Here is a 27,436-nt window from a genome sequence, read left to right as displayed (position 1 = left end):
TTTTCAGGTTTATTTATTTGTTTTACTGTAGAAGTGAATGTTCTGATGAGTGCAGTTTATCAGATACATGACACCAGTGTTGGTTTAGTTAAATTTTTATCAACAGAAACATCTATTTGCTGGTACAATATGACTATGATTAGATGTGCACAAACACAGTATAGGATGAATGTATGTGCCTCCATCCAAAACACAAAATTATTTTGATTTATCAAAAATCTACAGTAGACTTGTGAACATGTGAATGAAAGTCAAAATCAAACTTCACGCCTGCAGATCTTTGTGAGCATAATTGATTTTATTCTTCAGCAGTGTGCTGACGCGCGCGCACACACACACACACACTATCTTGCGTTAAATGTGCTGACAGACCCGAGCTTTGCATCAACAGAACATTTTGTCAGCACATAGTGTTTACTGATTACCTCTCTGCTTTAGGTTATGACCAGTTACTGCCATAGACTGTGAAGCCACACCCCTTTCGGTAGTTGGTGACGTCAGATCTTCTGACTTCATCAGATAAATACTGCAGCTCTGCGTCTAGAAGGACTTACTGCTGCGGACGGACAACCATAGACGGTTACTTTTCCAAATAAACAATAAATCTTAAAAGTCGTGCCCTAAGCCCGTTATTGACAATGATGAACGGAGAGATGAACGGTTTTCATAATGACCTTATCGATGAAGACTGCTTCTTGTTCACCTCCGAGTCGGTCGGAGAAGGACATCCCGGTAAGTCCGAGTCGAAGGTTACTCACACAGTACGGGAACATCCCACAAATAAAATAACATTTAAAACATTGCTGGAACTGTTCTAAACGTTACGGCCTGCTCGGCCAGTCCTCACTCAGCGCACGCGCTGTTAGCTAGCTAGCTAATTGTGACTGAATGGAGGTCATAACTTGGTCTGACAGCAAAGAGCAGAGATATCTGTATGTACCGCTGTCTTACGCTCACGGTGTCAGCATTCTATAAATGAACACTTGATTTTGTAAATCGTAAACGGATCGATGTACCGTGTCTGTCGTACAGACTCACGCCACCGCAGCTAACAAGCACGGACATGGCGGCTGCTGTGTGGAACCAAGGACAGAACACACGTTCTTTTAGCCGTGTTTAATGCGTTATCGTGTTAATCAAGGGTCTAAAATGTTTTGCTGCATCCGATAGTCTATACTAAATGCGCGCGAAATCCTTTCACCATTACACGTGCGCACGCTGAAATGGCGGCTGACGAAATCTGAGCCACTCCCACCAGCCGGTGTTGCGGATCAAATGGTGGCCTTGTTCAATCATAAACAGACTGCCGGTTACAGCATCATCTTCTATCGAGGTTTTTTTTTTTTGGGGGGGGGGGGGGCGATTTGCAATCCGACCCGGTGTATTACTGCCACCAACTGTTAGGGTGTGGAGCATTATATTCTATACTAATGAGGAAATGGGGAGATAAGTTGGGGGGGGGGGGAACCCACTGTTATATTCAGGGCTGGTACAAATTGATTTAAATCATGATTTAAATTGCCTTTAAAAAAATTTTTTTCTTCTTTTTTTGTAGAAATCAGAAATATGAAATTGTTACCTTTAATGGCATTTGTACATGTTGCATGTGCACTTTTATGTTTTAACATAATTGTTAACATTTGATAAAGATTAGAACTGATATTATTCGTATAGTCTCAGAAGAGTGAAATAGACAGAATCCATCATATGTATGTAAGGGATTGGTTACAGCCAGGATGCGCCGAATGAGCTATGGGGAATCCCCAGCACCACAGAGGAGAGAATAGTAGAGAATACAGCCTTAATTGTCATTATACATACATACAACAAAATTTGTCCTCTGCATTTAACCCTTCCTAATTACAGTTGGACACAATCCAACCACTAGGAGCAGTGGTCAGCCACAGTCCGGTGCCCGGGGACCGGACTCTAAATAAGCATGTTTTGATTGTGGGAGGAAATAGGAGTGTCCGAAGGAAACTCAGGCAGACACGGGGAAAACGTGCAAACTCCATACTAAAGGGCGGGAAGCAATCTCACGACCATTTTGCTGTGAGGCACCAGTGCTAACCACTAATTCACCGTGCTGCCCTGAATCTGTGACTGATGATGAGTCCAGAAGTTTTTGTCTTTGCTGGAAATTTGCAAGCACTAACTTGAAATGCTGCTTCTAAACATCTAGAAACCTTTGAGCCACCCGTGGTTTAATAATGAACACGTGCTGTGCTGCCACCTGGTGGACACTGGTGCCGACTGGATGGTCCAAGAATGTGTATACATACCATATTATGAAGCTCATATTTCAGTGATGAAAGTTTTCCAGAAATTCACAGAAATCTGTGTTTTTACTTGCATGGTGAATTTGGTGGTGAAGCTGCAATTGAAGTGCTGTGGAGCCATTGAAATGATTGACATCCAAATTCATTTATTATTACTAAAAAATTTAAAGGGGGGGTGGGGGCTGTTGGGTTCCTATTGTCTACCAGGCCTCTAGGTAAGACACTGAATATTCTAATTTTGAGTTTGCAGCATGATATTTATAAACTGATTTCTGTGTAATATAAGCTCACAGGTGATCCAGACAGTATTTGCAAAGCAAGTACTTTTATGATATAAAAGTGTCAATCAAATGTCTGCATTTTAACACTATATATATTGTTTTACTTTGTCTTTTGGTCTCGCTTACAGACAAAATTTGTGACCAGATTAGTGATGCTGTGCTAGATGCCCATCTCAAGCAGGACCCTGATGCCAAAGTAGCATGCGGTAAGTAGGGCTGTCACGATTAGGAATTTCTGGAGACGGTTAATTGTCAGGCAAATAATTGTGATTGACAATTACATTGTCTATTTTTTCCCCCCTTCTTTATATTCTACTATAATTGTATAATTACACAACTCTGGAAGAACGTTTGGCTTCTGTGAGTGGAGAAACTGGGAATAGTGCAACATTTTTATTTTTATCTTCATTTTACATATAGTCCCAACTTTTTATGATTTGTGGTTGTTTCTGTTGAATTTCTGAAATTACAGAACTGCTATAAAGAACAGTATGAACATTTTATTGTTTTAAAACTTTGTAGAGCAAACACCAAACTCTTACAACCCCTGGCAAAAATGATGGAATCACCGGCCTCGGAGGATGTTCATTCAGTTGTTTAATTTTGTAGAAAAAAAGCAGATCACAGACATGACACAAAACTAAAGTCATTTCAAATGGGAACTTTCTGGCTTTAAGAAACACTAAGAAATCAGGAAAAAAAAAATTGTGGCAGTCAGTAACGGTTAGTTCTTTAGACCAAGCAGAGGGAAATAATATGGAATCACTCAATTCTGAGGAAAAAATTATGGAATCATGAAAAACAAAAGAACGCTCCAACACATCACTAGTATTTTGTTGCACCACCTCTGACTTTTATAACAGCTTGCAGTCTTTGAGGCATGGACTTAATGAGTGACAAACAGTACTCTTCATCAATCTGGCTCCAACTTTCTCTGATTGCTGTTGCCATATCAACTTTGCAGGTTGGAGCCTTGTCATGGACCATTTTCTTCATCTTCCACCAAAGATTTTCAATTGGATTAAGATCCGGACTATTTGCAGGCCATGACATTGACCCTATGTGTCTTTGCAAGGAATGTTTTCAGTTTTTGCTCTATGGCAAGATGCATTATCATCTTGAAAAATGATTTCATCATCCCCAAACATCCTTTCAATTGATGGGATAAGAAAAGTGTCCAAAATATCAATGTAAACTTGTGCATTTATTGATGATGTAATGACAGCCATCTCCCCAGTGCCTTTACCTGACATGCAGCCCCATATCATCAATGGCTGTAGAAATTTACATGTTCTCTTCAGGCAGTCATCTTTATAAATCTCATTGGAATGGTACCAAACAAAAGTTCCAGCATCATCACCTTGTCCAATGCAGATTCGAGATTCATCACTGAATATGACTTTCATCCACAGTCCACGATTGCTTTTCCTTAGCCAATTGTAACCTTGTTTTTTCTGTTTAGGTGTTAATGATGGCTTTCATTTAGCTTTTCTGTATGTAAATCCCATTTCCTTTAGGCGGTTTCTTACAGTTCGGTCACAGACGTTGACACCAGTTTCCTCCCATTCGTTCCTCATTTGTTTTGTTGTGCAATTTCGATTTTTGAGACATTACTTTAAGTTTTCTGTCTTGACGCTTTGAAGTCTTCCTTGGTCTACCAGTATGTTTGCCTTTAACAACCTTCCCATGTTGTTTGTATTTGGTCCAGAGTTTAGACACAGCTGATTGTGAACAACCAACATCTTTTGCAACATTGCGTGATGATTTACCCTCTTTTAAGAGTTTGATAATCCTCTCCTTTGTTTCAATTGACGTCTCTCGTGATGGAGCCATGATTCATGTCAGTCCACTTGGTGCAACAGCTCTCCAAGGTGTGATCACTCCTTTTTAGATGCAGACTAACGAGCAGATCTGATTTGATGCAGGTGTTAGTTTTGGGGATGAAAATTTACAGGGTGATTCCATAATTTATTCCTCAGAATTGAGTGAGTCCATATTTTTTTCCCTCTGCTTGGTCTAAAAAAGTAACCGTTACTGACTACCACAATTTTTTTTTTCCTGATTTCTTATAGTGTTTCTTAAGCCAGAAAGTTGCCATTTGAAATGACATTAGTTTTGTGTCATGTCTGTGATCTGCTTTTTTTTTTTTTTTTTCTACAAAATTAAACAACTGAATGAACATCCTCCGAGGCTGGTGATTCCATAATTATTGCCAGGGGTTGTATAAAGAAGGAAAAACACCTGGACATGTTCAGGAAAACTGATATAAACTTAACAACAATGCAGGCTGATTACACTCCCCGTGTTGTTGTTTTTTTTTTTTTTTTAATAAATCAGAATACAATAAGAGGCAACTCACTTTGAAATAATTAAAACCATATAGCTGCAGCTTAATAACTTTGAAAAATAACAGAAATCAGCCGCTTGTATTTTTATTGTGACTCCAGTTCATTTTAGTGTGATGAAGTCATCCTTTTTTTCCTCATCAGTCACGTTTTGTGCTTGAACACTACATTAAGCTCAAGATTGAACAAATGCATACCTTTGGAAAATAACAGCTGTTAAAGTTCAGCTTTTTGTGATCTGTGCCTCTGCACAGCTCCACAGCAGGGTTTTTTTAAACCCGTGTGTGTAATTTTTGCTCAGTTCATTTATATATTCTCATTTTTAAGGATGTTTTAAGGATATCTGACTGTTTATTTCATCTCGTGAGCTCATAAATTCAGTATACGATGCGCACATGGTGTGAACAGGTCGGCGCCGTCAGAACCACACGTGTAGAGAAAATACAGAGAGTAAAGGCAGCCCTAAGGTTTTTTTTTGTTTTTTTTTAAAAACATGTTCACTCGGGTTAAAAATCCTCTCTCTGCTCCGCACTCGCTGTCTTAAGTGCACTGATGGTTCACAGCAGAATGTAACGTCTTGTGCCTCTGTTCAGGAATCTCACCTGCTCCCTCCCTTGCAGTCTGTAGCGAGTTGATTCTGCGCGCACACACACAGCTCCTACAGTAAACTACCCATTTTAAACGGCTTTGAATAAGACGGCCACTGTTTTAATCGGCCGTCTTATTCAAAATTTGAACGTCCAAATGATGGCAGGACGGCTGCCTAAAACTATGAATTGAGAGGAAAAACAAAAGACTTCAATAAAATAAATGACTCGTCAACTACTAAATTGGTTGTTAATGACTTCAGTCATCAACGTAGTCGTGACTAGTCAACTAGTCATGGCAGCCGTACTTAAAACTGAAATGCATCCACAGCGGTGCCGTGGTACGTGGCTTTGGAACCAGAACCTCCTCACGCTCTGTGTTATTATCCGAGCCTCGCTAACCATCCGACCAAGACGAGAGGAAACAGTGAGTGAGGCAGCGAGGCTGCGTGTGGCTGCAGCAGCACGATGACATTAGATTGAGTCGTTTTATGCAACTTTGTGGATAAAATAAGTAATTCACGGTAATCGCGATTATGAAAAATATTCGCAAATATGAAAAATAATCGCGACTGGCGAATATTGTAATAATTGTGACTGCCCTAGCGGTAAGGACAAGTATTTTGTTACTGTTCTTGTAAAACTGAAAGATACGGCTTCTGGCATATACTTGCAGGTGTTTGTTTTTTATTTTGTTTTTTGTTTTTTCTTCATGGTGTTTTGTGTGTTTCAGAGACTGTTGCCAAGACTGGGATGATCCTGTTGGCAGGTGAAGTGACATCACATGCTGTAGTGGATTACCAGAAAATTGTACGGGATACCCTTCGTCAAATTGGATATGACGATTCTTCTAAAGGTATAGTGATATTTTGAAAATATGGTGATGGGATTTCTGGATTACATCTTGTACTGGCTTATTCATATTCTTGTCTTGTTGCTGCAGGGTTTGATTATAAGACCTGCAATGTTCTTGTGGCCTTGGAGCAGCAGTCTCCTGACATCGCCTTGGGTGTTCACATCGACCGCAGTGAGGAGGACATCGGAGCAGGAGATCAGGTCAGCTTTGACTGTCAAAGTTTAAGACAAGTGACCAATTTCCTGTTTTTGAGTGCTGAAACTTTTCTTGGTGAATTTTACAGGGCTTGATGTTTGGATATGCCACCGATGAGACAGATGAGTGTATGCCACTCACAATTGTCCTTGCCCACAAGCTGAATGCAAAAATGGCTGAACTACGGCGCAATGGCACCCTTCCTTGGCTTAGACCAGACTCTAAAACCCAGGTAGGGCTAATAGTCTTAGTTCTAAGTTAAGGGAATTGTATATATGCTGGAATGCCTGGAATCACTTCATGCATATTTTTGTCCTGTGCAGGTGACAGTACAGTACCACAAGGACCGTGGCGCCATGCTTCCACTGCGAGTGCACACAATTGTAATCTCTGTGCAGCATGATGAACATGTTTGTCTGGAAGAGATGAGAGATGCTTTAAAGGACAAGGTCATCAAGGCTGTTGTTCCCTGCATTTATTTGGATGATGACACAATTTACCACCTGCAGCCCAGTGGAAGATTTGTCATCGGGGGCCCACAGGTGAATTCCTGGTGGTGTGGCATTTGTGTGACAGAGATGAGGGAGGGGCATCATTTGGTGAGCTTAACTGTATCCTCTGTTGTGTTACAGGGAGATGCTGGTCTGACTGGTCGTAAAATCATAGTTGACACTTACGGTGGTTGGGGTGCTCATGGTGGTGGCGCTTTCTCGGGCAAGGACTACACAAAGGTTGACCGATCTGCTGCTTATGCTGCCCGTTGGGTGGCAAAATCTCTAGTGAAGGCTGGGCTTTGTAGGAGAGTGTTGGTTCAGGTGAGAGGAGGTACCTTGCTCAGTGTGTTTATTGTGGAGAAAGGAGCTGTAAGTGATTCCTGCCTTGAGTTTCATTTGCATTGGTGTACTTGATATAACCTATGTATATGTGCTGTATTAGGTATCCTATGCCATTGGAGTTTCCCATCCCCTTTCCATTTCTATCTTCCACTATGGGACCTCCAAAAAGAGTGAGAGAGAGCTGCTTGACATTGTGAAGAAGAACTTTGATCTGCGCCCTGGAGTCATTGTCAGGTAATGTACATGCTGCTTCTTGAAACGGCAGCATTGCTCCAGGGTCTTCCCTGTTTTCCGCTCAGGCTTGTTCTGTTAAACTTTGCACATGTATTTCTCTCTCCAAAACTTTATCTGCTTAAGTCATTTCTGCAGAATCTTTACTCACTGAGGTAGATGACTGGTATCTGTCTGACAGTTTTGTAGCTTGTAGTCAGACTATAAATGAGAGATGGATTTAGGCACTGCTCCAGGAAAAGGGAACAGCAAAATATTATCATGACCTCTGTAGCGAATCGTTGGAATGACAGTTAATTGGCCCTACTTCCTCTTTCCAAGTCGGACTTTCTTACTAATGACCGTGCACGTGGGAATGGGGGTTAAAGCTGTAATAACAATTTAGTGATTTTTGCTGACATGCAAACATTTTATGAAACCAGAGTGCACAGGACATCTGATTTTTTTTTTTTTCTTGCAGTATATTTTGGTTGTCTTTACGAGACTTGCAAGGATTAATCAAATTAAATTAACTACTTCAACTGTATGTGCATATATAGTAAAACTTGCATATAATGGATTCAGGTGGACCAGTGAATTTTGTCCATTATAATCAATTAATAGCCAAACAACTAAGCAAGGACATACGGTAATCAATAAATTAATCAATGATGCAAATACCATTGTGTTGCAGCTTGTGTTTTTATACAGTTGGAGGTTTACACCTTTTTTGTATTTAATACTGAATTGAGTTAGTGTGGTTTGATGTACAATCTACAGTCACCACACTACTTAAGGATGAGTTTTGGTTAGCAGGGTAAGTGTCAGCTTCTATTTGTTTTCTTTCACCACTTAAAAGAAAATTAAATTTCATTGTTCTCAATCCTCCACTGGGTTATGAGCATTTACTTGTTTACTCGTGTGCATCTGAAGTCACTTCATGTGACTGCTGCTAAATTTGTTGATTATGTATTCCAGGGAGCTGGATCTGAAGAAACCTGTGTATCAGAGGACTGCAGCCTACGGCCACTTTGGCCGAGACTCCTTTACGTGGGAGGTGCCCAAAAAGCTGAAATACTAAACCTGTTAAGCTTTTCCCCCCAGGCTTGTTGGTGTATACTACAGAGAAGCCTCCAAGGTTCCAGGGGGTGAAATGCCCAATAACTTCACATAATAATGCCATCTATTTAATGACCATCCCTTCTTCATCTCTTTTCTGTCTTGTTACGGTTTTCTGTCAGTTCCAGTATTGTACTGGATCCTAGGAGGCATGCCTCAAGCTTCATGTTTAAAGAACGCATTTGTTCTGTAAACTCCTGTGTGCTGTAGTACTTCATGTTAACCTTTTGGAGGTTCCTGCGTCTCCGTTTGATTAGACCATGTGTAGGTTCAGTTGTGTTCCGGCCTTCCACATTCTGTAGTCAGCCTTATGTTGAGCGTCGTAGTAGTGGCATATTGGGTCATGTGTTTAACTTATTAACTGGTGCTACTGATGTGAAGGTTTTTTTGTGGAGTCCTAAATTGACAAGTCTATTTTCAAGAAAAATTTGAAATCTGGGATGTTCTCAAACATGTTTAGGTTCTTTCTTTCGAAACATTCCCCTTTTGACCTTATGGTGCAGTGATTGTCCAAACCCGGTGTTAATTCTTTTCTCATTACCTTTACTACAGAGGTCTCAAACCGGTTCCAGAAAGGGCTGAGAGGGTGCAGGCTTTCTGTGCAACCACCCACTCCAGTAGGTGATTTCACTGATTAACTGATTTCACCTGCTCAAAGTGATGTTAATCAGTGAAATCACCTGCTGGAGTCGGTTGTTGCACAGAAAAACTGCACTCTTGGCCCTTTCTGGAACTGGTTTGAGACATCTGCTTTACTGCATTATCTCTGTGGAGGATGCAGTAATGGCACAAATGAGGGTTGGTGGCTGTTTTCATAGAAAATGCTATGCATTGCAGGCTAAGGGGAGAGCCAGATCCTAATTATTTTTGCTCTCAAATGAGCATAAAGCCTCACGTCCTTACAGACCTTTGCTGTTTTCTGATGTTATACAGAAAAGTCAGAAGCTGCTATTTTGGTGCTCTGGTCTGCAGAGGCATTGGTTGTACTTGATGAAAATTGATATAAATACGCTGAAATGGTGAGTCCTTTTTAAAATGTAGTTTTACTTGATTCTGTTGTGGTTTGCAGTGACTTGAGGCCCTTTTACTCCTTAATGTGTGTTGATGGCAGGGTGCAGCTACAGAGAAACCTGGTTCCCATCTCTATCCTTAAGGAGCATGTTTTTGACCAGTCTTATGGATAGAATGAAAACTGACTTATTTATTTGTTCTCTGAAACTTGGCGTGGATACAGAGAAGCTGAGATTTCAGATGGCAGAGTTGAACACTCCTGTCTTTTTCTTTTTTTTTTTTAAACCATTTTCAGTGTTTGGCTTGCGGCTCCAAAGTGTTGTACAGAAAAGCTTTGGTGTGCCTCAGCAAATGTCTGGTGACCGTTCACTATTTTACATTCTTTTTTTGAACCACAGATTACTTTTTTGCAGGTGGGTTAGTTGTCAGGCCCCATGAAATGTCAGCAGTTTTTAGGCTCTTATCTATCCACAGTGGGATGGTAACATTTGGTTGGTGTAGTACAGAGAAACCAACCTTGTTTACATAACCATCCCATGTGCTGGATAGTTGTAAGTTATTTTTTGGTTTTCCCTTTTTGCCACATGGAGGGTCAACCTGTTGGTTACAGTAAGAGTGCCTTTTCTATTTCCTCATCTTTCAACACAAACATGCATTCACCTTCCAGAGGAACAAGTAGATACTGTTCAGATTGGATGGATTCTGAATGGTCTGTAATAAACAGCTACTCTCTTCAATTATGTGTATTCTTGTTTTGTATTATTTTTTGCTGTTACGTAAAAAACATCACATCTTCCTCCCTATTGGAGGATAATGGTGTTTATCCTAATCTGTCTACATGTTTATTGCATAGCAAATAGGACCTTAAAACTGACCAAAAACACCCACATTTGGCACTGCAAAAGCTAATGTTTGTGTAACCTGAGTCCTTACACCCTCCCAAACAAAATATCAGACTGCTAAATATTAGTTCTTTCAATGGTTAAAGAAACAAATATTAAAATAAATTCTAGGCACTCAACATTTTTAGACTGGGCTCCACCTACTTCAAAAGTATAAATAAATCAGGTTCTAATGTGATGTGTCCAAAACACACCTATGTAAACTTGTCAGCTTCTTAGTGATTGATTCTACTAGCTCTTGTTGTGTGACCTGAATCGTTCATGTGGTGGATGCGATCAGATTATGACTTGATTAGCAATCCAAAGAGGAACATGCCATGAATCTGCACCTTTTGGGTGATTGCTGCCCTAAAATGAATGGGCAGACAAATTAGCCACAAAGGACCAAATGCGATTGGATTATGAATATTTAAGTCATAAAAGGGTGATTCTTAGACTACGGGCATGTATTATGTCCTTTGATCATATTGTATGAAAAACAGAAAAAAGGGGAAATTTCACTTATAGTTATCTTTACAATGAAAGTGTGTTAAGAAATTTGTTCTAGTAGTCTATGATGACTTTTTCACCTTTTTTCAGCATCATTATATGCAAATATTGCCATTTTGTGCTTGTCCCACACCCAGACTTTTGATCTTCAATGATAAAAATGAATGGTAAAGAAATGTTTTTTCTAATGTTTTAAAATATCTGAATAAAATACAAGTAAAATAATCAAAACATAATTGGGGTATTCAATGTCATACAACTGTTGTGATTATTATTTTTTTTTTTTTTTACAAAATGTAGTCCCACACTATTGCCGTAATTTCCACCACAACACTGTAATGTCCCTTTAAACAGTTTGAAAGATTGTTTGGGTAGTTTCTATGGAGATAAACTGACATCAGAGCACGTATATAGCGCCAAATCATCATAGCTGTTAATGTGCTTTCATGACAGGCCTTTTAAGATCTAAAAGCACTCAGGAGTTCATGATTACAACCCCTGACTGCGCACACATCTTCAACTGCTTAGTCCAGTTAAGGGTTGTGGGGGGGCTGCAGCCTGTCAGCTGGGATAGCAGTCAAAGCTTTTAATATTTAATAACATTTTGGTCCACCTGTAGAACTTTTACAGCCTGTAAGGAGGTCATGGTACATTGAGGCCTCAAGATGTTACAGGGTTCAATAGACAAAATAAAGGTCAAAAACTGCTGAAATATATTTTGACAGACCTGATACTATAGGCTTGTTTTTCTTACTGGTCAGATTTATGCTTGAGCACAGAACGATTCAATGTGGTAATAATGTATCACATTTACCATGATACTAATGTGAGTGCTGCCATGTAATGTATCCAGCTACACATCAGGAGCATTGCAGTCCTGGTTATAAAGGCCATTGTAGTGATGTTTGTTTTGGGGATTGACTTGACCCTCTGTTTACATGTGCTGCACTCCATATCCTTTCCATTAAATGTTTAAAGATGCATCAGAAACTGCAGGGATTGTGTAAAAACTCTTCAAATAAGGCAGAATTTCTGCTCAGTGATCATTCTTGAAAGGGAAGGAAATTAATCATTTTTGATCACTCCAACTGACTCAAGTACATTACAAGAAGTCAAATCTTGCACTACTTTGAGTGTAGTATATTCCGACAGCAGGCCCAGCTAAGGAACATACTTTGTTGATCCAAGACGTACACTAGTCTTCAGAATAATAGTAATGCTATGTGATAAAAAGATTAATCCATTGCTACATGGGAAACAAGGTACCAGTAGGTTGTCACAAATCCAACAAGACCAAGCATTTGTGATACACACACTCTTAAGGGTATGAAATTGGGCTATTAGGAAAAAAAAAAGTAGAAAAGGGGGTGTTCACAATAATAGTGATGTGGCATTCAGTCAGTGAGTTTGTCAATTTTGTGGAACAAACAGGTGTGAATCAGGTGTCCCCTATTTAAGGATGAAGCCAGCACCCGTTGAATATGCGTTTCTCTTTGAAAGCCTGAGGAAAATGGGACGTTCAAGACATTGTTCAGAAGAACAGCGTAGTTTGATTAAAAAGTTGATTGGAGAGGGGAAAACTTATATGCAGGTGCAAAAAAATTATAGGCTGTTCATCTACAACCCCTGGCAAAAATTATGGAATCACCGGCCTCGGAGGATGTTCATTCAGTTTAATTTTGTAGAAAAAAAAGCAGATCACAGACATGATAAAATTAAAGTCATTTCAAATGGCAACTTTCTGGCTTTAAGAAACATAAGAAATCAGAAAAAAAAATTGTGGCAGTCAGTAACAGTTACTTTTTTAGACCAAGCAGAGGAAAAAAAAAATATGGAATCACTGAATTCTGAGGAAAAAATTATGGAATCATGAAAAACAAAAGAACGCTCCAACACATCACTAGTATTTTGTTGCACTACCTCTGGCTTTTGTAACAGCTGGCAGTCTCAGAAATGGACTTAAATGAGTGCCAAACAGTACTCTTCATCAATCTGGCTCCAACGTTCTCTGATTGCTGTTGCCAGATCAGCTTTGCAGGTTGGAGCCTTGTCATGGACCATTTTCTTCAACTTCCACCAAAGATTTTCAATTGGATTAAGATCCGGACTATTTGCAGGTCATGACATTGACCCTATGTGTCTTTTTGCAAGGAATGTTTTCACAGTTTTTGCTTTATGGCAAGATGCATTATCATCTTGAAAAATGATTTCATCATCCCCAAACATCCTTTCAATTGATGGGATAAGAAAAGTGTCCAAAATATCAACGTAAACTTGTGCATTTATTGATGATGTAATGACAGCCATCTCCCCAGTGCCTTTACCTGACATGCAACCCCATATCATCAATGACTGTGGAAATTTACATGTTCTTTTCAGGCAGTCATCTTTATAAATCTCATTGGAACGGCACAAAACAAAAGTTCCAGCATCATCACCTTGCCCAATGCAGATTCGAGATTCATCACTGAATATGACTTTCATCCAGTCATCCACAGTCCACGATTGCTTTTCCATAGCCCATTGTGACCTTGTTTTTTTTCTGTTTAGGTGTTAATGATGGCTTTCGTTTAGCTTTTCTGTATGTAAATCCCATTTCGTTTAGGCGGTTTCTTACAGTTCGGTCACAGACGACACCAGTTTCCTCCCATTCGTTCCTCATTTGTTTTGTTGTGCATTTTCAATTTTTGAGACATATTGCTTTAAGTTTTCTGGCTTGACGCTTTGATGTCTTCCTTGGTCTACCAGTATGTTCGCCTTTAACAACCTTCCCATGTTGTTTGTATTTGGTCCAGAGTTTAGACACAGCTGACTGTGAACAACCAACATCTTTTGCAACATTGCGTGATGATTTACCCTCTTTTAAAAGTTTGATAATCCTCTCCTTTGTTTCAATTGACATCTCTCGTGTTGGAGCCATGATTCATGTCAGTCCACTTGGTGCAACAGCTCTCCAAGGTGTGATCACTCCTTTTTAGATGCAGACTAATGAGCAGATCTGATTTGATGCAGGTGTTAGTTTTGGGGATGAAAATTTACAGGGTGATTCCATAATTTATTCCTCAGAATTGAGCGAGTCTATATTTTATTCCCTCTGCTTGGTCTAAAAAAAAGTAACTGTTACTGACTGCCACAATTTTTTTCTTGATTTCTTATAGTATTTCTTAAAGCCAGAAAGTTGCCATTTGAAATGACTTTAGTTTTGTGTCATGTCTGTGATCTGCTTTTTTTTTTTTTCTATAAAATTAAACAACTGAATGAACATCCTCCGAGGCCGGTGATTCCATAATTATTGCCAGGGGTTGTACAACCTACAATGATCTCCAATGTTTTAAAATGGACAAAATAACCAGAAACACTTGGAAGAAAACTGAAAACCATCAAAATGGATAGAAGAATAACCAGAATGGCAAAGGCTCACCCATTGATCTCCAGGATGATCAAAGACAGTCTGGAGTTACCTGTAAGTGCCGTGACAGTTAAAAGACACCTGTGGGAAGCTAATTTATTTGCAAGAATCCCCCACAAAGTCCCTCTGTTAAATAAAAGGTGCAGGAGAGGTTACAATTTGCCAAAGAACACATCAACTGGCCTAAAGAGAAATGGAGGAATATTTTGTGGACTACCGAGAGTAAAATTGTTATTTTTGGGTCCAAGGGCCGCAGACAGTTTGAGAGACGACCCCCAAACTCTGAATTCAAGCCACAGTTCACAGTGAAGCATGGTGGCTCGAGCATCATGATATGGGCATTTTTCTCCTACTATGGTGTTGGGTCTATATATTGCATACCAGGTATCGTGGATCAGTCTGGATATGTCAAAATACTTGAAGAGGTCATGTTGCCTTATGCTGAAGAGGACATGCCCTTGAAATGGGTGTTTCAACATGACAATGACCCCAAGCACACTAGTAAATTAGCAAAATCTTGGTTCCAACCCAACAAAATTAATGCCTCGCAGATGTGAAGAAATCATGAAAAACTGTGGTTATACAACTAAATACTAGTTTGGTGGTTCACAGGATTACTAAAAAAAAGCAGTTTGAACATAATAGTTTTGAGTTTGTAGTGTCAAAAGCAGATGCTACAATTATTGTGAACACCCCCTTTTCTACTTTTTTTTTTTTTTTACATCAAATATTTTTAAAAAAAAGAGGAAGAAAGAAGAATAGGGACAGAGCCACCTCGGTGCCTGGTCTTGAGAACCAGGGATGGTGCACTAATACACTATACTTTAAACCATTTGAGTTAAACAGTTATGACCTTAAGTATAGCCTTTGAAGATCACAAAGGTCAAATGTCATTGTTGGGTATTTTCTCCTCCAAACATTCTTAAAACCTTGATAAGACAAACAGAGTCAAGAAACACCAGTGAGACAGAAACTCAAATTTATCTCGCGCGGAGTGCAGTCAGGCTGTACACCAAGGCTACACTAAAGTCTGGCCTGCTCTCCCGCTCTTTTTATTAGAGAAGCCCTCATCACATAAAAAAAAACTTGTCCTAAGGGTGGGGGGATGACGCAAGACAAGTTTCTTCCCGTAACATAAACACATACGTCAATAAGTGCAGCTGTAAGGAAAAACAGTTTCTTTCTTTTACTCTTATCGTCGAAGGTCAGCACATCTCGTTCGTCTGTTGCAGTTATCAGCTGTTCTGCATCTGCCTGAAGTGTCCTGTCCTTCACACTCCTTCACACTAAGCATCACATCACAACAGTCAAAACAACCTTCAGTTCTCTTACTCCCAGTTCAGCCTGACCCCGTCATGCTTCACTCCCAGTCGTTAGCGGCTACAAAAACAAGTTGTATAATAATAATAATAATAAGTACATCCAGCTCTTCATTCCCAGTTCAGATTGACCCCAGCATGCTAAAACAAGGTTGAATAACACGTACAGTCTCAGGGTTAGGTGCAAAACAGCACAACACCGTTCTCATGAGAAAGAAGACAAAGGTACAAATGTTTAACAGTGATAACATATATACAAAATCTTTAACATTCCCCTCCTGTTTATCGCCTGTTAAACATACAGTAGGCATCACCCAGCTTAGCACTTCTTTTTGAGATTTTCACTAAGAGGTTCATCATGGTATGTTCTATAGGCTTACACCCCAGAGGTGATGTCATCATTGTCACCATCATCGGTGTCTGGGTCATCATACTTCCATTGGTCTGGGTACAGGTCATGGGAGTCATCGTCCTCCTCGGTGTAGTCTTGCCCCAGGAGTGGATATGATGCTGGTCCCCCTCCTGGTCCTGGACTTATTGCTGTGGTTATCATTCTATTTACAAGGCCTCGGAGACATGGAATACAACAACATCCACACAATGTTAGAATTGCAGCAAATACTGCTATAGACACTAATAGTGAAGAAATCAAAGACCTCCATTTTCCCATCCCTTCCAGCCACCAATCCCAGCCTTCGGTGTTTACTCCACTGTGCTCTTTCATCTTCCTGTTCAACGTCCTCAGCCCGTCAATGGCTTGAGTGAGACTGCCATCTGCAGCTGTGTTGTTGGGAATGAATGTGCAGCATTGTTCTCCGAACATGGCACAAACACCTCCTTTCTCTGCCAACAACATATCCAGAGCAATACGATTCTGGAAGGCCATAAGGGACGTGGCTTCTAACTGTGAATGGACAGCCTTAAATCCTTCCTCAGTCCAATTTCCTAATTTCTGTACATTGTAGTGGATGTAGTTTATTCTGTCCACGTTTTTATTAATTGAACACCACCAACAGATGGAAGATTCGAATCCAGCTGCTATTTGATCAACCAGTTTATACTCGTCAGGCACTCCTCTGGGGACTCCTATTGCATCAATATATGTTGGATTTCCTACTCCTTTCCAATCTCTTTTTACTCTTTGTCTGGCTATGCCTTTCTGCCAATCTTCAGGAATAAGAGAGGCTGCATATGTCGTAACGTCTTCAGTGGTCATGGGTATAGCTTTAACTGGTAACAATAATGATATTACTGCACAATAACCTGACACATTTCGTGGCAGTCTGTCAAAGATTCTGTTATCACCACACCACCACCATACGTCACTCCTACTGACAGGTTTGAATGTGGGAGTACTATGGACCACATCCTTACACCAGGCAGTGTGGTTTAAGCTACCCAAAGTCTTACTTGTCCCTTTCAAGTGTACACATGTATGGTTAGCATGCCCAACTTTGCTTGAAAATAAAGGTTTAATCTTAGTCAATTTGGTCAATGGATAGATCTTGTCCCACTTAGAACATTTGTTGTTTGCTGCAATGTATGTCTGTGTCATAACAGTCAGCAGACAGTCTTTGGGTAATGCTGCCGGTATTACCTGTAATATAGGTCTGGGTCCCATACCTACAACACAGTCCTTCTTTGCTGCTAGTCCTGCTTGTTCTGCCATTAAAAGCCAATTGTTATTTTGTCCACTAATTCCTGTAGTTACTAGGAACCAGTCATCTGCCTTCATGTCTTTTGTGCCTTGTACGGACATCCCCTTTGCTTGTATGGGCACCCCCTTTGCTTGTATGGACACCCCCTTTGACGTACTCAATTCTGTCAATATTGGTTGCTGTACTCTATCTGTTTCGCAGAGGAAAAAATGGAAATACGGATCTTTTCCTGGTTTGTATACCCAAAGGAGGAACAACCAACAGTCTCCCTCTATATCAGGTGGGAATATGGTTCCTTTTTCTGTGGTATTCACCACTATAGACAGCTTATCATCTGTTTGATACATTTTGAGAATTTGACTCTGGTACTTAGCCCACTCGGTTTGTGCCCATCTTGGTGTCCATCTACTCCATTCATCGGCTACCAACGTTTCCCATCTCTTATCTTGTTGATCATTGGTCATATACCATGAGAAACTATTTCCGTAATTAGTCCCTCTGTCACCATCCCTTATTCCATGGGTAAGAGCACTATATGGTACAGAGATGACCACAGAAGCATTTCTAGGAATGCAGGCTTGTACACCAAATCGGTACGCATTGTTCCTATCACAGCTATGTACTGTGGCATTTATCATTGGACTGGGGTCTTCGTTACTTCTTTTTGGTCTCTGCAATCTGCGGAGGTGATCCTTATTATCATGTCCCGTGCTTATGGCTTTTAATAATAAGCCCAATCCAAAAAAGAAAAGTAGCATAACAAGGACTGTCCATGGGGTCCAGAAACCCTCGTTCTTTTTGTTTTTTTCTTTCGCCATTTCTGCACACTACAGCACACCTATGTTCAGAACAGTGGCTTCTTAATGTCTTCTGCTAGCTTTCGTGTCTAACCCGGATCTTAACACCAAGCTCACACACTATTACTAGTCTTGTCCTACTGTTCTTACTGTTTGTCTGTGTCTGCAGAAATGACTTTCTTACAGTGAGTTAAATGAATCCATGTACTTCTTTCCCCAATTTTCAAGGCTGTGGGTGTTGTGAGTAGTACTTGATGGGGCCCTTCCCATTTAGGTGAATGCCAGTGTTTTCTCTTGATGCTTCTTATCAACACCCAGTCTCCAGGTACCACTTTAGGGTCCTCCTGTGGAGAAATGGGATCATCAGTGTTTGGAACTCTCCCTCGTTGTCCTTCTAACATTTTTCTCATGTAATCTGCCAAATTGGCTTCCTCAGGTACATCCCAAATTTGCCCATAATATGGCAATCGATATTTTCTGCCAAACAATGTTTCATACGGTGTTAACCCCATGGTACTAGTTATGTTTATATACATTTTTACCAAATCTACACAATGTGTCCATGGTCTGCCTGTTTCCTCCATTGTCTTTCTAAGTCTGTTTTTTACTGTTCCATTCATCCTTTCCACCAATCCGGCACTTTGTGGATGATAAGCACAATGATTTTTGAGATTGACCTGTAGCGCTTCTCCTACGTATTGCACTATTGTATTAACAAAATGCGCTCCATTATCTGAATAAACTGTTTCTGGTATTCCAAATCGTGGAATGATGTCTTTGCACAATGCCTTAGCCACTGTAAGTGCATCTGCATGTTTTGTAGGGAACAATTGTTGGGTATTTTCTCCTCCAAACATTCTTAAAACCTTGATAAGACAAACAGAGTCAAGAAACACCAGTGAGACAGAAAGTCAAATTTATCTCGCGCGGAGTGCAGTCAGGCTGTACACCAAGGCTACACTAAAGTCTGGCCTGCTCTCCCGCTCTTTTTATTAGAGAAGCCCTCATCACATAAAAAAAACTTGTCCTAAGGGTGGGGGGATGACGCAAGACAAGTTTCTTCCCGTAACATAAACACATACGTCAATAAGTGCAGCTGTAAGGAAAAACAGTTTCTTTCTTTTACTCTTATCGTCGAAGGTCAGCACATCTCGTTCGTCTGTTGCAGTTATCAGCTGTTCTGCATCTGCCTGAAGTGTCCTGTCCTTCACACTCCTTCACACGAAGCATCACATCACAACAGTCCATATGAATCACTTGAAAGGGATATTGTGGTGTTGGAAATTTGCCTCTTTGGGGTCTCAAATTGCCTTGTGAATTGTGTTTTGCACATGTCATGCATGCTCTACAATGTTGTTTTGCATATGCATCGAACCCATAAAGACAAAAAATAGATTGCAATTGCGATATCATACCCCCTGATGAGACATGCGTCACGCCATGGCTCATAATAGCTGCCCATTTAAACATATTTTTTGGCAATGTGGGTTTCTTACGTGGTCATACGTACAAATCATTTGCATACGTAGCTCCTTTATTTATCCACATGTGTTTTTCTCTGTCAGTCGCCTGCCGTTGCATGTCAGCAAGCAGTGTATGACCTAAATGCAAATCTGGAGTGGTGCCCTGTACAACAAAAATAGAAGAAGCTGCTGCTGCCTCTTTTGCTACTCTGTCAGCAAAATCATTCCCTTTTGAAACACTGTCAGAGCCTTTGGTGTGAGCCGCACATTTGCATATAGCAATTTGTTGAGGCAATTTCACAGCTTGCAGTAGTGCAGTTAGGAGAGTGGCATGAGTCACCGGCTTTCCAGATGATGTCACCATTCCACGCTCTTCCCACAGTTTTGCAAACACATGCACTGTGCTGAAAGCGTACTGGCTGTCTGTATAAATTGATACAGCCGTACCTTTAAACAGATAGCAAGCTGCAGTTAAAGCAACTAATTCAGCTGCTTGTGCTGAAAATGACGATGGCAATGAAGCAGAATCCAATACTTCTGAATTTGTGACAACAGCATATCCAGATTGCGTTTGTCCATAAGCATTTTTAGTGGAAGAACCATCCACATACACAATTGTACTGTTTGGGATGGGTGTGTCCCGGAGGTCTGGGCGTGCTTTCGTACAGACTGTTGCTACATCAAGACAATTGTGCGGCTCACCATCCTCAGGTAAAGGTATCAATGTGGACGGGTTCAATGTTGTACATCGCTCTACCGTAAGGTGTGGTTGTGATAATAGCAAGGACATGCACGAAAGATGTCTTGCTGGGGACAAAAGGCTCATGTTTGTCTGCAACAGAAGTGCAGAAACTGCATGTGGAACTTTCAGTGTCAACTGATGGAATAGAACAACGTTACTGCTACTTTGAACAGCCATAGAGGCTGCAACAACAGCCTGTATGCATGGTGGTAAAGCACTTGCTACTGCATCCAATTTAGATGAGTAGTAGGCAACTGGCCTCAATTTTGAGCCATACACTTGAACCAAAACACTAGTCATGAACTTATTCTTACAATCAACTGTTTGAATGAATGGTTTACTATAATCTGGTAGTGCCAAAACTGTGGATGACACTAATGTTTGTTTGACTTTTACAAAAGCTTCCTCAGCTTCTTTGTTCCATTCCAGCACAGTTGACATTGAAATATCATCTTTGTACATCAAATCAGAAAGTGGACTAGTCAATTCTGCATAGCAGGGAATCCATGCCCTGCAGTAATTAGTCAGTCCAAGAAATGACATCATCTGCTTTTTGGTTTGTGGTTTTGGAGCGTGCAAAATTGCTTCCTTCCTGTCAGACAGGATCGTGCGCCCTGTGGCTGATAATTCATGTCCTAAATATTTTACTTTATCCCTACACAACTGAACTTTGTTTCTACTCACTCTGTGGCCATTATCAAATAAGAAACATAATAATGCCACTGTGTCAGTTATGCAGTTTTCTCGTGTGTCAGAGGCAATCAAAATGTCATCAACATACACTAATAGTTGGCTATCTGCCGGTGGAACGAAATTGGCTAAACATGCTGACATGACTTGAGAATAAATAGTTGGGCTCTCTGCGTAACCCTGCGGTAATCTGGTGAATGTATATCGTTGTCCTTTAAAGGTAAAAGCAAACCAGAATTGACTATCTGGATGTACTGGCACAGAGAAAAATGCATTACTTATGTCAATTACTGAGAAACTATTAGAATTTGGTCTCAGCGAATTTAACAAGGTGTGTGGATCTGGAACACATGGTGCTCTTTTAATCACAGCAGCATTTACTGCCTGCAGATCTTGAATCATTCTCCACCCCACTGAGGGCGGAGCCTTTTTTACAGGAAATATGGGTGTGTTACATGGTGAATCTGGACATGGCACTATTACTCCTCCTCTATTACTGGCCTGATTCCTTCAATTGCATCAGGTTTCAATGGATACTGTCTTACACATGGTCTGTATTCTGTTTTTGGTCTTATAACTACAGGTTGTGCATTTTTAATCAGTCCTACGTCTGAAGGACCTGTTGTCCACAATCCTGATGGTACCGAAGAGAGAAGATCATCTTCTTCAGGACTCAACTGAAACACTCAGGATTGTGAAGTGGACACATCAATATGTGTTCCGGCTGTCAGCACCAATGAGACATTAACTGGCACTTTATACAATTTAGTTGATGGGCTGAACTCCGTTCGTGGTCCAACTCTGCTCCAATCAGTGGCTGACAAAGCTGTTATGACTGTCAGTCCCAATTCTTGCCATTCTGTCAAATATGGCTTACAAAGTGACACATGTAATGGCATACCTGTGAATCTCAATTTTGAAACATCTTCAGTGGCACCTGTTACTGTTATGACAGCTGTTGAGTTGCCATCATGAATCAAATCGGTCATTGTCAGCTTCACAGGTGAAACGTTTTTCAATTTGTTTTCATAGTCACCATCCGGACCTGGAGGATCTTTATGCCACATTGTGACATGCAGGTCAGGTGGTGACATCTGTTGTTCAGGATTTTTTAGTAGGGCTGTCGCTTGCAAGACGACATCTTTACCCCATCCTGCAGCATCTTCTTCTGAAATGTCAAATGTATAGTAATAGTGGAATGTGGGGTCATCGCTTTCTTCTCTTACCATGTTAACGCCTCCTGTGTGCTCAACAACTAATTTCCCTTGTTCCACAATTATGGACAAGCCCAATGCAGTCAATCCGTCTCGTCCTAAGAGGTTAACTGGACATTGTGGCATGTTCAACACTGACATAGTACATGTCAGGCCAAATGGATCTGTCAACGTTATGGGTTTAGTGATAGGGACGTCTGATGTTTGTCCATTTGCAGAGCGAACCCTAAAAATTTCGTTGCTTAATTGATGGACAGGTATGTTGTCATTACATGTGGTTCTACATGCTCCTGTATCACAAAGGAATGCCACTGGTCGTCCATTTACCAACAAAGTCACTTCTGGTTTTGGTACCGGATTTCCCAGTAAGGCACACAGATCCATATCACATTCAGACTGCCTATCTGATGTGGAATCATAGATTATGGATTCTAGTCATTGTGGATACTGTGGCTGCGGAGGATTATTCCGTTGTGGAATTCCTCCTGCTGCTCCATCAGTAGGTGGATTCGGACAATTTCTATACATATGTCCCTCTCTTCCACAGTTCCAACAAATCAGGGGACCACGTGGTGGCCCTCCCTGTCTGTGCTGCTGTTGTGGTTGCCATGGTCCTTGACGTTGTGGCTGTCCACCTTGTCTATTTTGCCATGGCTTTTGGGGGCGTTTGCACTGCTTCTGCTGTCTTAAGTTACCCTGTTGGTAATATATTTCATCATCTCCGTGTGCTACATACACTCCTTTGTCGCTGTTTCTTGTCTTTTTCTGCTTTAAGACTTCTTCTGCATGACAACAGTGGGTGTGTGTTTCTTCCAATGTGCCTGTTGGCAGTCCAATCCAATGTTTCTGTATCCAAGCTTTTATATCCTTGTTGGAATGTTGGATCAGAGCGTTTTTCAATTGTTGTTCATACACAGGTGTTCCTGGCAATATGCCACTATGGACTCTAAATACACTCTCAAATCTGCATCTAAACTCTGTCCATGGCTCTCCTTCTTTCTGTGTTGTCCTGGTAATTTCAGTATAATTTATTTTTGGTCCTAACACACCTTTTGCACGTGTAATCATAGCTTCCACTCTTGTTTTCAAGACTAGATCATCATGTGTCAGTGGTACGCCTTGTTGGTCTGCAGGATTCCAGTCTCTGCGTATCTGACTCCATTTAGGGCCACATGCTTTCATCCACACCTGTTGGACTTCAGGTCCATTAAGGTGGTAAGAATTTCTAATGTTTTCTATATCCTGCATAAATCCCTCAATATCGACATGTGGCGATGGTATCATGTCGACTGCTGCTTTGATATCATCAGCATTCCATGTTCGATATACGAGCATGGTTGATCGATGTCCTGCTGTTCCTGCACGAGGATTTGGTACTTCTATCATAGGATAGGCACCTCCCTGGTCACTGTGTTCCACCATGGGAGGGGCTGTAGGCACTTTCGCTTGACTGCGTGTTTGTGGTTTTTCTGGTTTTTCACTTTTTACCTTAGGTTTTACTGCCAAATCATACTGTGGTGGCGGTACATCGTCATCCTCTGGTAGAGGAGATAAAGGTGTTGTTGTCACCGACGATCCAGCCGGCGGTGGTTGTTGAGGCTGTTCTGGTTCTCTGTGCTGAATTATCACATCTTCTTCTGCCTTACCTACAGCTTTCTTTTTCCTTGCTTTCTCTAATCGTCGCTTCTCTGCTCCCTTCCATCTGTTCTCTGCTTCCTCCTCCCAAAATGCCACTAAATCTGCCCCTACTTTCTGCATCTTTTTCTCATCACCTTTATGTTCCTGTTCTAACTCCTTCTTTAGCTTCTGTATGCTGATCAGGTTCAGTCGTCCGTCAAAGTCATGTTTATTTATCCAGGTCTCCAATTTCTTTGTTGCTTTTGGATTTTTTGCTTCCATAAATTTCCAGTCGTCAGTTGATAAATTTTCCTTATTTTTAGACGTCTTACCCCCCATTTTTATTATCCCTTGTTATAATTTGGACTTCAGACGGGGGCACACCTAGGGTGTTCTAAATCTGAAGTTTTCACTTTCTTTGGACGTGACAATTAATTTGCCGTCATGTGGTTGATTCCTTTCACCTCCCCGTAGGAAGCGGAATCACTTGCCTCCGCATCCACACACGGTTGTCACTAACGTTGTCCAAAGTATTACACTTTCACACAGTTATTCTATTTACACTTACACAAAACACTATTTACACATAGAAACACCTTTAATAACCGTACGCGTATCCTTAGGCCAGGGGAGCTCGCCCTCCCGTGAAATATAACTAATGTCCTGCATTAGGGGACTCCGCCGTCCCTGCTAGATTTAACTGCCTTTTTACAGTGCACGTATTTCTACCCGGGATTTCCTTTACGTATTAAAACAGAGGAGTCCGTACCCTCCTTCGGAATTTAACTACGTGCATCCCTCGCAACCGTAGAGGAGTCCGCCCTCCTTACAGAGTTTAACTGTGTTTCATTAACAGACGATTCTGTATCATCGCTTACGGAGTTTAACTGTTTTATGTGATCTGATCACCACTCACTCAGTACTGTTACAAAGAAATTCTACTCACTGACTCGACCTCCTGTCTGTCTTCTTCGGGAAAATCTCGTCAACCAGACGATGCCAATGGTGGTCGACAATTGCAGACACGATCAATCGATCGATCGGACCTTGGCCAAGGATTTACGTCTGGACTTGACGACCTCCGCCGGACACCTCCGGTGTTGTTGAGATCCCGGACGAGCCCCCAGTCAATGTTGGGTATTTTCTCCTCCAAACATTCTTAAAACCTTGATAAGACAAACAGAGTCAAGAAACACCAGTGAGACAGAAAGTCAAATTTATCTCGCGCGGAGTGCAGTCAGGCTGTACACCAAGGCTACACTAAAGTCTGGCCTGCTCTCCCGCTCTTTTTATTAGAGAAGCCCTCATCACATAAAAAAAACTTGTCCTAAGGGTGGGGGGGTGACGCAAGACAAGTTTCTTCCCGTAACATAAACACATACGTCAATAAGTGCAGCTGTAAGGAAAAACAGTTTCTTTCTTTTACTCTTATCGTCGAAGGTCAGCACATCTCGTTCGTCTGTTGCAGTTATCAGCTGTTCTGCATCTGCCTGAAGTGTCCTGTCCTTCACACTCCTTCACACTAAGCATCACATCACAACAGTCAAAACAACCTTCAGTTCTCTTACTCCCAGTTCAGCCTGACCCCGTCATGCTTCACTCCCAGTCATTAGCGGCTACAAAAACAAGTTGTATAATAATAATAATAAGTACATCCAGCTCTTCATTCCCAGTTCAGATTGACCCCAGCATGCTAAAACAAGGTTGAATAACACGTACAGTCTCAGGGTTAGGTGCAAAACAGCACAACACCGTTCTCATGAGAAAGAAGACAAAGGTACAAATGTTTAACAGTGATAACATATATACAAAATCTTTAACAGTCATGACCAACAGAAATGTGATACGTGACTTAATATTTATGTTTAACAGTAATCACAGGTGTATCTTTAGCTATGTCCTTTGTAAATTTGTGCTACATGCCCTGTCATGAAGCTGGATTCTAATGACTGTGGCAGAGAAGAGAACACTGGACAAACTGCTGGACATTATGGACGATGCCAGTCCCCCTCTGCACACCGTCATTAGCAACCAGAGGAGCCTCTTCAGCCACAGACTGCAAAACTCATTTGTCCCTCAGGCCTGTACAACTCCTCACTCGGGGAGGAGGAGTAACAGGAAGACAGAGGACGGGAAGGAGAGGAGCAGTTATAGCCAGTAAGACAGTATTTCTGGTATTTATATTTACATTTTATAAATTGTGTTCTACTTCTAACATTCTGTTTGCTTTTACCCTGTGTGCTGCTATCCAATGCTGCTGGAACCTCAATTTCCCTGAGGGAGTCTTCCCAAGAGATTATAAAGTTCTATCTAATCTACATATACGGTGCATCCATAAAGTATTCACAGTGCTTCACTTTTTTCACATTTTGTTAGGTGTAGCCTGGTGAAATTAACCTGGCACAGGACACAAATACCTTTTGGGTTCATTATTCTGAACAAATAAATCAGTGGGTTCGGTTCACAATTTGTTGTAAAGATGAAATACAAAATTGTTTAACAAAAAATAAAATCAGGAGCAGATCATTGAACTGTAGGGCTCCCCTCTTTTTCTAGAAACACTGACCCCTTATCCCTGACAAGAAACTATACCTTCTGAAAGTTTCCATTGCAAACACGGTGGCCTCACAAAATGTCCTTTAAACCCATCAAGACAAGACGTCCTAAATCTCATGGCCTCTTATAATAGTCCCAAATCTCACGTGATCCCAGGGGGTATCCTGCATACCGAAATGCCCTGATGTGGCCTTAATAATAATCTGCATTATGTTTTCCACCTGAGCTCAGCCACATGGGGTGTGCAGCCAGTACATTCTGAGTGCCGGTCCCAAGCCTGGATAAATGAGGAGGGTTGCGTCAGGAAGGGCATCCGGCGTAAAACAAGCCAACCCAACTATGCAGACTAAGAATCTAATTTCCATACCGGATTGGTCATGGCCACGGTTAACAACGTCCGCCACCGGCGCTGTTGCCCAACAGGGTGCTGGTGGAAATTGGGCTACTGCTGGGCAAAAACGATGAAAAGGAGGAGAACGTTTCCACAAACAGCGGGAGAAGAAGGAAACTAGAAGGGTGGAAATGAGAGTGGGAACTTTGAATGTTGGTAGTATGACTGGTAAAGGGAGAGAGCTGGCTGATATGATGGAGAGGAGAAAGGTAGACATATTGTGTGTGCGCAAGAGACCAAGTCGAAGGGAAATAAGAGCAGGAGCCTCAACGGTGGGTACAAGTTGTTGTACCATGGTGAGGACAGGAAGAGAAATGGTGTGGGGTCATTTTAAAGGAAGAGTATGTTAAAAGTGTGTTGGAGGTTAAGTGAGTGACAGGGTGATGATGAGTGTGAAGTTGGAAATTGAAGGGGTGATGATGAATATCATCAGTGCATATGCCCCACAGGTAGGTTGTGAGATGAAGGAG

General features: G+C 41.1%; 1 protein-coding gene across 1 annotated transcript; it reads left to right on the top strand.

The window, feature by feature from the left end:
- Nucleotides 1-500: 500 nt before the first annotated feature.
- mat2ab (methionine adenosyltransferase II, alpha b) lies at nt 501-8,773 on the top strand. The gene is made up of 9 exons (XM_034170344.1): nt 501-732; nt 2,689-2,766; nt 6,226-6,348; nt 6,436-6,548; nt 6,632-6,775; nt 6,867-7,085; nt 7,176-7,358; nt 7,480-7,613; nt 8,568-8,773. The coding sequence occupies exons 1-9, from the start codon at nt 639-641 to the stop codon at nt 8,668-8,670; spliced, it is 1,191 nt and encodes a 396-aa protein (XP_034026235.1). The 5' UTR covers nt 501-638; the 3' UTR covers nt 8,671-8,773.
- The last annotated feature ends 18,663 nt before the right edge of the window (nt 8,774-27,436 follow it).

This window comes from Thalassophryne amazonica, chromosome 5, assembly GCF_902500255.1.
Source record: "Thalassophryne amazonica chromosome 5, fThaAma1.1, whole genome shotgun sequence".
Lineage (NCBI taxonomy): Eukaryota > Metazoa > Chordata > Actinopteri > Batrachoidiformes > Batrachoididae > Thalassophryne > Thalassophryne amazonica.
This window is presented reverse-complemented; position numbering and strand designations above follow the sequence as displayed.